This window comes from Colletotrichum destructivum, chromosome 11, assembly GCF_034447905.1.
Source record: "Colletotrichum destructivum chromosome 11, complete sequence".
NCBI classification, from domain to species: domain Eukaryota; kingdom Fungi; phylum Ascomycota; class Sordariomycetes; order Glomerellales; family Glomerellaceae; genus Colletotrichum; species Colletotrichum destructivum.
This window is the reverse complement of record NC_085906.1, coordinates 1,106,617-1,121,206: the sequence shown is the minus strand read 5'-3', so window position 1 is coordinate 1,121,206 and position 14,590 is coordinate 1,106,617. Positions and strand designations below refer to the sequence as shown.

The following is a 14,590-nucleotide window of genomic DNA, read 5'->3' as shown; positions in this document are numbered from 1 at the left end:
TGGATAACGGCGCCGTATTCGTCCATTGCGCCCACTGCTCAACAAGGTCCCGGGGGACATACTGGAGGAATAGGTCAAGCGGGGCTGCCGGTAGGTCCCGTATCCCTCGGTCCCGGGCCGGTACGTCAAAGGGTCTGAAGGTGCCCGGCCGCCCGCGTTCAACGGCCGGGGGTTCGTGGGGCCGGACTGTGCTGTTATCGCACCGCTCCGGCGTACAGTCGGCAGTGCAAGCGACGGCGAGGTCTTCAGGAAGGAGCTCGACCACAATACAGCTCCGTACGGAAGCCCCGGAAGCCCCGGAGGCATCGGAATCGCTAGAAGACATCGCGGCATTGAACAAAATGATGATTTTGGTGGTGACAGTAGGGAAGAAAACATAGGTGCAAATGATGTTTCGTCATGTACTCATTGAAGTGCGGGGTAAAAGCGGGTATAATAGTGGGTACTTCTGGCCTTGGCGTTTTTGACGTTAATCCGCACTCGATGGGATAGCCCGCCTTCTCGATCAGCCACATATCAGCCATAGTGACACTTGAGCCACTTTTGAGCGGATGGACCCCCTCCATTGAAGCCAGACGAGCGCGAAGCAGGGGACCCCATAATACACGAGAAACCAGAGGTAGGTCAGCAAGTTGACATAGCCCGCGCCGCATCCGACAGGTCGTCGCCCCGGGCGAACTCGGAGCCCGACCGCCGGCCCTTGTTGACGCTACCCTCCCAAGGTTGCCATCACGAACCCCAGCGGATTCTCTTAGCGCGGTGCTTCCCTGGTTCCCGCGATCTACCGCCGCATGACGGGTGAATCAGCTGGTTATACTCTAATTAATAACCTTGAGTATCGCATTTTTGTCCAGCGAGTCGCCGATCATTCGGCCGGAAGTGCCGCCAGCGACTCCATATTGCCTCCCGCAAGCCGGAATAAAGCATAGGTTCCATCTACATGTAGCCTCCCAAGGAAGGTTTAGGTCGCAACTGGTCATGAGTAGTCTGATGTTGGTATACTTATCTTAGTGATAAGAAAAGCTTGATCCAAAAATCAGTGGGAAACCCTGGTTGGCTAAAAGGACCTAAAGTCCACCATGTACAAGACAATGGTGTCATGGACAATAGAGGGGATTCTAGAAAGGGGCAGAGATTTCACCACGGACCTCCCATAATAGAGAGAATGGAAAGACCATTTGAACGCAGTTCGACCACTATTACAGGCCCAGCTAACATTCTGTAATATGATGGAACATCCATGCGTGGCGAGGGCATTGACAGAGCCTTATTACGGCTGTAGCCTGTAAAAATCGCTTCTTTTGACTAGGAGCAAAAGGACAAGTTGGAAGATTCTAGAACATGCTGTAACTGTGCTAGCTCATTATAAGAAACAACTCTCTCCCCTACCCTTCCTGTGTCACGCGTTAGGAATAAGATATACAGATAACACTAAGAGTAGCATTAATGACTTAGTAGTTACTAGAAGGACAGACAGCCGTGTGATTACAGTTAATAACTCTCTAACGCAAAGTTCAAAAGCAACACACGGCCCGACTTACATCCAATAGCTATTCTGGATCCTTCTACCGCGTGACAAGCCGCTCGGTAATCTGGAGGTAACCAAAGTATGTTGTGAGAGCGATTCTTAATCCATGCGCCGTGCTGTGAGAGCACATGATGCCGATTATAAGGCCCTGAACTTGGTTGCCGGATTCTTGCCTCAAACACGTTTTCCAAGCTGCTGTGGCCCTCCAGCGTCTGCTGGCACTGGCCCGTGGCCGCGTCCCAGAGCTTGACGGTCTTGTCGTAGGAGGCCGATGCCAGCTGGCGCCCATCCGGCGAGAAGGCCACCGACCTGACCCAGCCGCTATGGCCCTCCAGCGTCCGCTGGCACTGGCCGGTGGCCGCGTCCCAGACCTTGACGGTGTTGTCCCAAGAGGCCGATGCCAGCTGGCGCCCATCCGGCGAGAAGGCCACCGACGTGACCGTTCTGCTGTGGCCCTCCAGCGTCTGCTGGCACTGGCCCGTGGCCGCGTCCCAGAGCTTGACGGTCTTGTCGTCGGAGGCCGATACCAGCTGGCGCCCATCCGCCGAGAAGGCCACCGACTTGACCGTGCCGCTGTGGCCCTCCAGCGTCTGCTGGCACTGGCCGGTGGCCGCGTCCCAGACCTTGACGGTGTTGTCCCAAGAGGCTGATGCAAGCTGGCGCCCATCCGGCGAGAAAGCCACCGACTCGACCTTTCCGCCGTGGCCCTCCAGCGTCTGCTCTCATGCATTCCATTCATCTTCCACTGCTGGCTTCATGGATAGCCACCTTGGTTCCTCTTCGTAGAAGAGTTCTCTGACTACACTCTTTCTTGGGCTGAATACAAGGGCTGAGCTGTAGACTTGAAGGGGACTGTCTTGAATACCGACGATGTGGGATCTTAGGAAGCGCAATGTATCCCGGGTAACTTTCATTAGTTGAAAGAATTCTTGATTCAACTTTGAATAGTTAGCGCGGGCTTATAATAGATCAAGGTCGTCGTCGTTATGACTTACTTGAAGTAGAGCCGAAAGCTTTGATAAGATAAGAATCCCGTTTGGCAGGCTTCTCAATAGACTCAAAGCCTCTAGCCAGTGAAGCAAATGGCTTCTCAGGAATCGATCAACAACCCCACCGTCAGTGAAGTCCTGAGGGTTCTTAGTCCCGTCGACAAGGTGGTTGACCCAATTGAGGCAGGAGTACCGAATTGATGCGAGGGGATCTGGGTTTGGGCCACCTAATGGGGGTTGTGACCCGGGATAATCCAAGTTGTAGACGTTCCGTCGTAAGGTACATTGCATCTCCTCTATTGACTGCAACGCCATCGTGTGATGAATGGCAGCGAGAGAGGCTTCCAGAATCGAATTAGGCGAGGATGTAAAGTAGTCTTTGACCGACTGATGGAGAAGATATACGCATCCATGTTGGTCAATTGTGAGAAAAGCGGCGCACCTGTCAACTAGCCACCTAACATCACCTTCGCGAGATGCGTTTTGATGTGCTTTTGATAGAACTCCGAGCTCTTGCAAGGTAAGTGGTCGGTAAGCAACGGTTGCCATCGAGAGTAACTGGATACAACGCTGAATGTGCTCCCGTGATTGATTGCGAACCTTTGCCATCATCGTGTCGTAAAAAGGCATCAAACCCGACGGTATTTCCTTCAGGATGCCTAGCATCCTTGATGGCTCAACTGCTTGGAGTTCTCGAGTAACCATATCAACCCAGAGGAAGTTTCCCTCGGCTCTGGATAGAATTTCGCGGCGGACATCTTTATGTGTTGACGTATCGCTTCTTAATAATGGGAGCTTTGAGATTCTGTGGTTGATAAATGTGTTGAGTGCTTGAGTGACATGTTTCTCGTTCAACTCAAGGCTAACTCGTGTCCGGGAGTCGTCAAGCCACATGGCCGGTTCAATGTCTAGTCGGTTTCGGCTCGACACAATCCATTTCGCAGGGTAATGAGACACACTCTTCATGATGAAGTCGAGGAGTTGTTGCTGATCTCGCCTACACTCGTCCAAAGCATCGACCACCAGGTAGCATCTCTTTGCCAACGGGTCGCAGAGCATGCTGGCAAGGATCCTCGAGAGTTTGTAAAATGCATCGTCGCCCTCGAAAAGCTGTTTTCCTATATGTTCGTATGCTTTCTCAATGTGCTGGATTAGGGGAGGCTGCTGGTCAATCAAACGGTACATCAGCCCTCGTAGGACAGCTGTAGCGTTATTGAGATTCAAACTGGTCTCTTGGCAGAGAAAAAAGGACAGTAGTTGTGGACGGATAGGGCGCCAGAGGTTCTTGAACTTTGGCTTCGACTGCCCCTGCGACTTGGATAGGTCATCGATAATGCCACATAGCAGCATAGTCTTGCCCTTGCCGGCATCCCCCTTGATCCAGAGCAGCCGGCTTTGCTTGTCATCTCGCCATCGTCGGAAGTCCTCGTGGTCCAGGATCCATTGGTATGCTCCCTTGAGGAGGCCGCCTTTAGTATCTTCGATTCGTGTTTTTTCATCGCGAGGGTCGGTCAATCGCAGATCGGCGAGGCATCGGTTGCGCTGAGGTTCGTTGTAGTTGTGGATGACGGTGTCGCCGGTATAGTTGCCCACGTGAACTCGGGCGTAGCCAGAGGCTGTCACGCTCCCGACGGTGTTTGTTACTTCTGTTCCATAGCTTTCGCTCATGGTTGATGATGATTTTGTTCCTTGCTTGCACGTAAAGAAAGGAGCACTGTTAACTGATGACCGAGTCTGATCGGGTTGTTAGAAGAGGGGCACGTATGATTAGCGCGCTTGCATATGCACACTCGTCTCAAAGGGGCAGTGACTGCGAATTGGTAAGCATCGTATTGTAGCCAATCGCTGAGGTTTTGCTGCAAAAGGCCGATCACGAGGTCAATAATGTTCTGTAATTGGAAGGCGAAGGAGAGGCACACCGCCTCCAGGTTGCTTCTTCTCCGAGCCAACAAGTACCCACAGGTCACAGATACCCAGAATCTCAATCTAGCAGTTCGGTAAAGCAATGGTACAGCGGCTAGTTATCGCATGGGACGGCGGGACTTTGCCTACACACGTCTCCATCACATACCTAACACAGGAGGGCAGGCAAACTTGGGATGGTATCACTCAAAATAGACAAGGACAGCCATCTCACCGACGTCGAAATGCCACCTGGCTAGTGCAACGAGAAGAGATGCATCAGTCGAAAATATCCCGCCCGCCGTACTGATTCTCAATGCGGACTGCGTACGTGCCTTTTGCCGCCAGAGTCAGCCCTACTCTCGGTGTGGTCCACATTGCCTGTGCTTTTCACGTAGTATCGCTCTATTCGTTCCCCAAATGGATCTTTGCTTGCTCATCTGTACTCACGGCCGCTGCGTAGTTCCTGCCCGTGATTTAATTACTTTCCGTCCAAATGCATCCATGAAAACATGATCGGCTACCTGGGCTGCGTCTCGTAGAATCGACACGCTCTTCCTCCCTAGCCAAATCGACTAGCCTGTGGCGGGCCCCTGCTCTGCAGGGAGCAGCTTATCCAAAGTATCCACAAGGGGTGGAGGTGGCAGGACTATTGATGCTGTGTCACCAGCCTTCGTGACAAGCCTCAGTGTTGACGCCCAGGCAGATTCTGGTGGCTTCATGGATTCTCAGCTCGCACAAGGCAGAATCGATTAACGATCAGTACTCTCCGCGTATTTGGTCTTGAAAAATGTACATTAGGCATCAACACATGATCGGTCAAATCGGAAATACTGAGGGGTCGGACCCGATTGCACACAGTCAGGGGTGATTAACGGCGTACCGTCAGATCGACCCAGCACCCCTATGAGGGCTCTGCTAGAATCTCAAGCCCAGCGTCGCCAGACCTTAATTGTTCCTGTCCGCTACTTATTTACCCGCCTTAACCCAAACTGAAGCTACGATCGCCCATAGTTAACCAACGCAAGATGTACAGTCCGAACACCAAAGAGGCTGGCGATAACCGCAAGAGCGCTGCAGCCAGCGTGAGTGGCAGGCTAACTGAGCTTGCTGATGTATTGCTTGATGTACTACACGCTTGTTCGGAAGCACCTCTCAATCGAGGCTGAATCCCCATAAGGGTGATTACGACTGGCGTAGTGGATAGCACAGGCATCAATCCCAGATGGAATTGCTTGCTCGGCCTTTGACACGTCTCTTATTCTGGACACGCCTGGGTGCGTGCAAGTAGCTTGCCAAGCCTTACGTGATGTGGTACATGCGTGGAGTGTCAGTGTTGCTAGATACCTGTAATGAACGGCGCCGTTGCACTAACCAAGGCACATGCGCTGATGACCTGCATGACTGCAGCCCCAATCTTTGTAGCGCGAGCTGTCGTCTGGAATTCCCTCAGAGGACCCCAAGCGGGCTGGAGCGCTCAAGAACGCCAGCTTGACTGCGACCCAGTTGGTTGTAAGCCCTCCGGGCGCAGCCGTCGCCTGATTATGCGGGCTGGCAGGGCTGTGCGCAGTTTCTACGTCTGCCGGCACGGTTTTGAGGCCTTTAAAGAGCGCACAGGTTCTCCCTGCTACTGGCCGAAGCATGTGGAACTCCAGGTGCTGTTGCACAATCGACGTTTATCATGGCTGAAGTTTTCGGTGTTGTCACTGGTGCCTTGAGCGTTGCCGCCCTTTTCAACAACTGCGTGGATTGTTTCGAGTACATCCAGCTGGGCCGCCGTTTCGGGCGTGACTACCAGAGATGCCAACTCAAGCTGGACGTGGCCCGGACGCGCCTCAGCAGATGGGGCGAAGCGGTCGATGTCAGCAAGGATGCCACTTTTAGCACGAATACGCCCGTCGAGCAGCCAGTCCAGCTCGCACAGTCGATCCTAGAAGAGATCATGGACCTCTTCCAGGCAGCAAACAAAACGTCCCGTCGATACGAGAAGACCGCAAAGCCAGAGGAGCTGGACCTCTATACGGAGAAGGACCTGACGCTGGTCTTCGGCAGGCTCCACGATCGGCTAAAGGGTGTTGCGCATCGGAGGCAGAACGACATAGGCCTGGCCAAGAAGACGGCTTGGGCGCTGTATGACGGACGAGAATTCGAAAGGACCATCGACCGAATCACAGGCTTTGTCGACGATTTGGAGAAGCTGTTTCCTGTGGAGGCCACCTGCCGCCGGCTGGCAGGGATCGAAATTGAAGATGTCGAGGACGAGCCAACTTTGGCAGTGTTGAAGGAAGCGGCTCAGGATACCGACAAGGCATTGTTCGATGCTACTGCGCAGAAGGTACAGACGATCTCCAGTCGAAATTTCGCCAAGGAAGTCAGGGGAGCCGGCAATGCGGACGTCCAGGTTGGTAACCAATACAGCGAGGAGATGTTTCGTGGTGTTGCCATTGCGGAGCGGACGTCGAATTCGACAGAAGTAGTGGACGCGAAAGACACATCCAGGGTACAAATTGGAGGTCGGTTCGGTGTGCGGTTCTAGCAAATCACCTTGCCCAGACTGAAGGGACGTTCAATTCAGACGATTTTGCCGTTAAGGTTCAACTAGAATGTGAGCAACTACAGAACCGTCGGAGGGGATGCTCAGCTGTGCTCGAGTATTGTTGAGTATCTCGTCGACTTAACATGTAAGACCGATCAGCCCTTATCACAACTGCCTCCAAACAGGCGGTTTCCAGCGGAAGTCCAAAAATAGTATATCTCGGTCCTATTGGCGCGTTTGCCGCTGTACATGCCTGTATGTTATGTCTTAACACGGCACGTCAGTCTGCAGCTGACCCATCAGGCCGCGTTCGAGGGGTCTCCCCGCCTTCTTGGATCCGTCTTCCTCCTCCCGGGCAGCGTCAGGTAGTAGCACTCTCCCACAGCAGTTTCACCGTCTCTAGTTTCATCTCCGATGAACTTTCTCTGGTCGTCCGTCGCTACGAGTAGTAACCAAGGTTCGTGTCAGCTACTAGGAGATACTAACACTAGATCGATAAGTAAACTAACAGCACCAGAGTCCATGCGCTGCACTTGTAATGTCAAATGCAGCCCAAACCATAAACGCCAGCGGCAACGCGGAAGTCCATGTCGGAAACAGGACCTATCTCCAATCGACCGAAAACCACGTCCTGGCCGACCTACGTGTTACCAACCCGCGCCACGACAAGAAGCGCATCCAGGACACCAAGGGCGGTCTGCTCAAGGACTCCTACGTCTGGGTGCTCGACAACCCCGACTTCTGCCAATGGCGCGACGACCAGGACCAGCGACTGCTTTGGGTCAAGGGCGACCCGGGCAAGGGAAAGACCATGCTCCTCTGCGGCATCATCGACGAGCTGGAAGCAACACGCGCTCAGAGGACGCTCTTGTCCTACTTCTTCTGCCAAGCCACCGACGAGCGACTCAACACCGCGACAGCCGTACTGCGCGGCTTGATCTTCATGCTCCTCGACCAAGACCCGTCCCTCGTTTCGCATATGAAGAAGAAGTACGATGTAGCCGGGAAGGCGCTTTTCGAGGACACGAATGCATGGCAGGCGATGTCGGAGATCTTCACGAGCATGCTCCACGACTCGAAGCCGAAGGGCGTCTGCCTCCTTGTCGATGCACTAGACGAGTGCTCAACGGGCCTTGAACAGCTACTCGTCCTGATTGCAGAAACATCGCAATCGACCAGTGCGAAATGGCTCGTCTCAAGCCGCAACTGGCCGCAGATCGAAGAACGGCTACGCACGGTAGCGCAGAGGCTATCCCTTGAGGTCAATGCGAAGTCGGTCTCAACAGCTGTAGACAGCTACATTACGTTCAAGACATCACAACTTAGCCAACTAAAAGGCTACCGAGATGATACCGCCAGCGAAGTACGTCAGTATCTAGCATCTAATGCGGACGGCACATTTCTCTGGGTCGCATTAGTTTGCCAAGAACTTGAGAAGACACCTCGTTGGAAGGCCTTACAGAAGATCAAGACCTTCCCACTTGGACTTGATGCTTTCTATGAACGGATGGTGCAACAAATCCGTGCAGCAGAGGACGCCGAGCTCTGTGGGCATATCCTTGCTCTTGTGGCGACGACGTATCGCCCACCTTCGCTCGCCGAGTGCACCACACTTATCGAAGAGTGTCGTGATCTGGCGGACGATCACAAGTCCCTTCAGGAGATTATCAGCCTCTGCGGCTCCTTTCTCACCATTCGCGAGGACACAGTCTACTTTGTGCACCAGTCAGCCAAGGATTTCCTGCTGAACAAGGAATACACGGCGTTCGACCAGATCTTGCCTTCTGGCATCGCGCACCAGCACCATGTCATCTTCTCAAGGTCTCTAGACGTGTTATCCAGCACGCTCAGACGCGACATCTATGAGCTGTGCTCCCCTGGAGTCCCTCTAGAGGATGCATTACCACCTGACCCTAATCCTTTATCCCCTCTGAAGTACTCCTGTACACACTGGGTTGACCACCTTGAGCACTCAAATCCGGTAGAAAGCCCAGCGCACGGTGATGTGCAAGACAACGCCAGGGTCCACGCTTTCCTCAAAAGGCACTATCTCCACTGGCTAGAGGCTCAGAGTCTTTTACAAGGCATGCCACAAGGAGTGGTAGCAATGCAAAAACTGGAAACGTTAGTTGTAAGTCTAGCAAACCTTCTTTGTATTAGGAAACCATCTGAGATTTCTACAGGCAGGCACAGGAGGACCACAACTTACAGAAATCGTCCGAGATGCCCTTCGGTTTATCTTGTCTTACAAACAGTGTGTCGAAAGCTTTCCGCTGCAACTTTACACAGCTGCTCTTCTGTTTAGCCCTACCCGCAGCGTAGTGAGACGACTTTTCCAAGCAGAAGCACCAGCCTGGATTACTGTACTTTCAGAGATAGACTCAGACTGGAACGCATGTCTGCAGACGCTGGAGGGTCACGGCGACGAGGTCAACTCGGTGGCCTTCTCGCCGGATGGGCGCCAGCTCGCATCGGCCTCCCTCGACAGCACCGTCAAGCTCTGGGACGCGGCCACAGGCCAGTGCCAGCAGACGCTGGAGGGCCATAGCGGCTCGGTCATGTCGGTGGCCTTCTCGCTGGATGGGCGCCAGCTTGCATCGGGCTCCTGGGACAAGACCGTCAAGCTCTGGGACGCGGCCACGGGCCAGTGCCAGCAGACGCTGGAGGGCCACAGAGAATGGGTCAGGTCGGTGGCCTTCTCGCCGGATGGGCGCCAGCTTGCATCGGCCTCCGACGACGAGACCGTCAAGCTCTGGGACGCGGCCACGGGCCAGTGCCAGCAGACGCTGGAGGGCCACGGCGGCACGGTCAGGTCGGTGGCCTTCTCGCCGGATGGGCGCCAGCTGGCATCGGCCTCCCGGGACAGCACCGTCAAGCTCTGGGACGCGGCCACGGGCCAGTGCCAGCGGACGCTAAAGGGCCACAGGAGAACGGTCTGGTCGGTGGCCTTCTCGCCGGATGGGCGCCAGCTGGCATCAGCCTCCCTCGACAGCACCGTCAAGCTCTGGGACGCGGCCACAGGCCAGTGCCAGCAGACGCTGGAGGGCCACAGCGGCCCGGTCTGGTCGGTGGCCTTCTCGCCGGATGGGCGCCGCCTCGCATCGGCTTCCCGCGACAAGACCGTCAAGCTCTGGGACGCGGCCACGGGCCAGTGCCAGCAGACGCTGGAGGGCCACAGCGACTGGGTCAGGTCGGTGGCCTTCTCGCCGGATGGGCGCCAGCTGGCCTCGGCTTCCCGCGACAAGACCGTCAAGGTCTGGGACGCGGCCACGGGCCAGTGCCAGCAGACGCTGGAGGGCCACAGCAGCTTGGAAAACGTGTTCGAGGTGACAATCCAGAAACCAAGCCAAGGTCCTGATGGTCGGCATCATGTGCTCTCACAGCACGGCGTATGGATTGCGAATAACTCTCATAATATCCTTTGGGTACCTCCGGAGTACCGAGCGGAGTGTGACGCGGTGAAAGGATCGAGAATAGCTCTTGGTTGTCGATCAGGCCGCGTACTGCTGGTGCAGTTTGCGTTAGAAAGTCAACAGCTGTAATTTACAAAGCTATCCGTCCTTTGCCAAGCCATTAATGGTACTCTCAGCGTTGTCTATATATCGTATGGCTAATGCGTGACACAGGAAGGGTGGGGGAGAAACTTCCATTTTATAACTGACTAATGGGCACAGAAAGCTACGATTGCACTGCTAGCAGTTGTGGGACCACTTTTGCGCCGACATCGCACCAGCGTAGTCTCTAGAAGGCTCGAACAAGTTCTCAGCTGACAAAATAGGCAAATGTAGTAAAGAGCCCCTATAGATGACGCAGATGCCCAGCCTTCAGCTTCCTTGCTTCCAGCCTGCCCTTTGCTGTCCTGATCTGTTGGCTTTGGTGTTGATGGAAGCAGCAGAGAGTTCATAAGGGGCTTGGCCATAGAGACAGGCCACAGTTAGTGTATTTCCAGCCATTTCTTATGTTTCGGATCGCTACGCCTGCCAGGGCAGCCTTAAAATGAAAGCCCAAGGAGTTCCTCTTGCCTGCCTACAATAGTAGAGTCATTCCATTGACTGAGGCATCCAGACCACCTTAAGAGGGCTGAAGACTGACAGGTCAAGTGGCTGGAGGACATTGGAGGTGTGTGGCGATAAGGATAACAGATGGATGTTGTTTATATAGCAGAGCCACATAAACTCTGTCGTTGTGTGATTTCCATGGCCATCGACAATCAATAGTCTGGCCTCATTCATGCCCTCCTGGACCTGGGATGCAGTCCGAGGGACAGTCTGGGGAATAAAGACCTTCTGCAGCCGACTGCGGTGTCAACTGTAGTCCAGGCATTCTCTGTTGCTGTTAATCGCCAGCTTTCATAAGGCCAAGGGTCCGAGGGAACAACTGCGGCCGGACTGTCTTGATATTGCTCATACAAATCCTTGGAAACAGGCCCACCGAGATGCACATTTTACAGTAACAGACGTGCGACTGATGGACGCGGCAAGACAAGATTGAAGAACAAAATCTGACAGGCTACGATGCTACGACGACGTCCCAGGCTATGCAACTGGAAGGGCAGACGGGGCCTCCGCCGTCCTCGATTTGCTAGCGCTGACGCCCTTCGTGCGTGGCAACCAGTTCATCACAGCCTTGCTACGGCTCGCCGAGGGCTATGTTTTGTGGATGGCTATTGTTTCTTCCCGGTCCCGTTACCGCACAGCCACCGACGCAGGTGACTTGTGTCCAATTGCTGGAACACATTCTGGGACGCGGGAACGACGCCGCTTTCGAAGCCCGTCGACACAAATCAATAAACCCTGGAACATGTTCAGCTCAAATAGGCTGCCGTCAGACGGGCAAAAAGGACTGACTGACTGGTTCTGCCTCACTGGTTCCGTCACACTGGTTCTGTCGCACTGGTTCTGTCACATTGGGCTCTCAGGGATCCTCACCCTCAAGAGGATTCGCCGAATCTTGGGGTTTCGCTGGGTCAGATCGAACACGGGCCTGGCTCGAACAGTCGGGGTTTGTCCCACAACTGAGACAACAAGACTGGAGTCAACCATCTTCACTGGTGGTTGTGAGCACTGCATTCGTTCATTCCAATGAACACGTGGTTGCCCAACTGCGCTGCAAGCCCATCTTGGCTTGCTTGGCACATTTGAGCGGCGTTCTGTGTGCTCGTATTCGTCTCAGTTGGCGTTACATTGACTGGCGCCCATGCGACGTTCAGCTAATAGCTGGAGCTCGTCAGCCTCGAATCACATTCGCTTATCACACCTACGGATAACGCTGCCGGGCTTACGCATTGGCACAATCATGTCAAGAGCCGCCACTCACTCGTAGGTCCCCTGAGAGAAGGCTTGCAAATGAAAACGGCCGTCACCCAGCCAGTAAAGTCCATAGCCTGCAGCTGCTCGTGTCAGTACGTGGGCTGCCTGCTGCTCCTTCTTCACTCCTACGTCGCGACGAGATACGTAGGCCCCCTAAGGAAGCATGTACTGGTACAATTCGCAGGTCATTCGTACTAGCAGGCTCACCTTGCTTTTGAGAAGACCGAAATGTCATGTCGTCTGAGCCCCGTCCGCTACTGCAAGGCTTCTAGACTGTGAGGCGACCAGTGACTGTCTCACCTCAATGAGGCTAGTCTCGGTGCGAGCCAGGATCAATCTGCTTCCTGCGGATGAGCCATTGAATATGGTTGGAATAGATGAGTTCCTCCAGACAGGTCGAGCTTATTGGCCACATACAACGGCCTTTGCTTGGCTGTGGGAGATCGTCGGTGCCCGCGTGCAAATGGCATGTTTTGGCGAACCACACAAAACCTAAGGGGCATCAGCTCATGCTCGCCAACCACCCACAAAGAGCAAAGCTATTTTGCGTAACTGCGCCACGAATGCAACGATATTCCACTCCGCGGTCTGCTACCGTGCTCAGCCACATTTTCGGCGCTCTTCCTTGCCGCCGTCACAGCACACGGCGACAGAGTACTGACCCTCGTAACACTTTACCGTGATGCCCAAACTGTTGTCCGCCTTACATGTCAGTATACACACATGGGCGAGGCGCCACGGCAAGAGCGGCGCACGTGATTGCACGGCGCTGATCCCCGGTTACACAGACACCTCTGCTGATTCGGCGTTGTCTTCCGAGCAACACCATCGTTCTTAGACACCATTTCTATACATTAGTTTCTCTCTTCTTATCCCACTAACCTTACTTAGTCTTGCTCAAGGAGCTTCAGTGTATACAGCTTGGAACCCGAACTCATGGCAAGTAACTAATGTATCGAAGAATACGATTCGACACTGACCTGGAGCTGGGCCACCGTCACGGCCTCAGCACCAATCACAACCCCGGGCCCCATCGGGCTCCGTCCCGCCCGCAGATCATACCCCAGACGAAAGCCCAGGCCCAACCCCAGCCAAAAGCGGACCTCCGCCCTGAGGAGGGCCTGTCGGTCGCCTGGAAGAACGCGCCTTTTGCCCTACGCCAGACAGTCTGGCGGCCTCTGACCTCTGAATGGCAGATATTCCTCACATCTACTACATTGCGACGGGATACTCACTAAGGCCATCAAACAAGCAAGTCTAGCAAGGCCTCCTGACAGACAAGCGAAAACTAGCGGACTGCTCAGGGGCTTACAAGATAGAGACCCCTGTAAAGTGGTTTACCTACGTCGTCCCGCGCTGCCCAGCCAAACTGTGGAGCGTTGATGGGGACGCCCTGAACCCAGCCACTTTGATCGAAGACGAGGTCTTTGCTCAGACAAGACAAAAGCCCACCCGGGCCCGGTAATCCCGCCTTCGGCCGGAACCCATCACAAACGCAGTCTCTTGGGTAGAGGTACAGCCTTCAGACTATTTAACCAAGTATTAGGTCTAAACTCATTCAGAAGAGGAAGACGCTTGGTCAGTGTGCACGGATCCCATACGAAAGCGGGACAGAGCTCACTTGGTTTGGTTGCAATGCCATCGCGACATTGGAAGTTGGAACGATGGGTTGCGCCGGAGTGAACGAGCTACAACCGATACTAGCCCGTTTTGTAGTCCAGGCGTTGTCATGATGCAAATGCATCTCCAAGCCTGATGACAAGACTCTGTCGGTACTGAAGAGAGAGTACCGTACGCAGAAAGTCGTCGAAAGCAGGCATCGATTGGACCTGAGTACGTGGTCTCTGTGTGCTCACCCACATACCTCTTGACGGTTAGTCAGGGTGGCCAGCGGAATATGCATATATGAGTGAGCAGAAAAGAGTGTCTTATTCGTACTAAAGAGTGGATGGTATCACCACGGGCTTGTGGGCCTAATGCTATCCTAATAAGTGTTACAGAGCTAGGGCCAGGTGGAAATGACAGGCTGGCCTGTTTAAGTACAGTCAGACCATCCTGGATGGGTTATGTCCATGACTCGCATAGAAGCATGCATGGATTCTGTCACCTCTTTATCGCCAGGTGCGGTCCCCACAGCGGCCAACAGACTGTTCATCAATGGCCCGTCTTTAAGCTCCCAAGCATGAACACTGACATGTCCCTTCCAACCCCAGGAGGCGGGTGGTGACTCCGGATAGGCTTCAAGATCCGCTGCGGACGTATTGCCTCGAGCGACAGTGTTTAAGTGTTTAAAGACAAGCAACAGGACGCTGCCGCGTGCACTGAA

The 14,590-nt window shown here is 54.2% G+C and overlaps 3 protein-coding genes across 3 annotated transcripts; 2 read left to right on the top strand and 1 right to left on the bottom strand.

The window, feature by feature from the left end:
• Positions 1–1,126: 1,126 nt before the first annotated feature.
• On the bottom strand, positions 1,127–4,241 carry CDEST_15427 (Putative NACHT nucleoside triphosphatase, WD40/YVTN repeat-like-containing domain superfamily). Its single transcript, XM_062931583.1, has 4 exons — positions 2,524–4,241; positions 2,275–2,466; positions 1,542–2,220; positions 1,127–1,461 (listed from the first exon to the last, which is right to left on the bottom strand). Exons 1-4 carry the CDS (start codon positions 4,183–4,185, stop codon positions 1,400–1,402), a joined length of 2,595 nt encoding a protein of 864 aa, XP_062787634.1. The 5' UTR covers positions 4,186–4,241; the 3' UTR covers positions 1,127–1,399.
• A 1,805-nt stretch (positions 4,242–6,046) lies between these two features.
• CDEST_15426 (Putative het-s prion-forming domain, prion-inhibition and propagation, HeLo) lies at positions 6,047–6,969 on the top strand. Its single transcript, XM_062931582.1, has one exon. The coding sequence runs from the start codon at positions 6,101–6,103 to the stop codon at positions 6,953–6,955; it is 855 nt and encodes a 284-aa protein (XP_062787633.1). The 5' UTR covers positions 6,047–6,100; the 3' UTR covers positions 6,956–6,969.
• A 305-nt stretch (positions 6,970–7,274) lies between these two features.
• CDEST_15425 (Putative quinoprotein alcohol dehydrogenase-like superfamily) lies at positions 7,275–10,556 on the top strand. Its single transcript, XM_062931581.1, has 3 exons — positions 7,275–7,412; positions 7,473–9,086; positions 9,139–10,556. Exons 2-3 carry the CDS (start codon positions 7,494–7,496, stop codon positions 10,495–10,497), a joined length of 2,952 nt encoding a protein of 983 aa, XP_062787632.1. The 5' UTR covers positions 7,275–7,412; positions 7,473–7,493; the 3' UTR covers positions 10,498–10,556.
• The last annotated feature ends 4,034 nt before the right edge of the window (positions 10,557–14,590 follow it).

Excerpts from the sequence above, each read along its gene's own strand:
- CDEST_15427 (XM_062931583.1), bottom strand. The coding sequence starts at position 4,185 with ATGAGCGAAAGCTATGGAACAGAAGTAACAAACACCGTCGGGAGCGTG. Across the intron at positions 2,467-2,523 it reads AGCTTTCGGCTCTACTTCAA|TTGAATCAAGAATTCTTTCA; the intron begins GTAAGTCATAAC and ends AACTATTCAAAG. Across the intron at positions 1,462-1,541 it reads ATCCAGAATAGCTATTGGAT|TAACTACTAAGTCATTAATG; the intron begins GTAAGTCGGGCC and ends CTGTCCTTCTAG.
- CDEST_15426 (XM_062931582.1), top strand. The coding sequence starts at position 6,101 with ATGGCTGAAGTTTTCGGTGTTGTCACTGGTGCCTTGAGCGTTGCCGCC.
- CDEST_15425 (XM_062931581.1), top strand. The coding sequence starts at position 7,494 with ATGTCAAATGCAGCCCAAACCATAAACGCCAGCGGCAACGCGGAAGTC. Across the intron at positions 9,087-9,138 it reads AAAAACTGGAAACGTTAGTT|GCAGGCACAGGAGGACCACA; the intron begins GTAAGTCTAGCA and ends AGATTTCTACAG.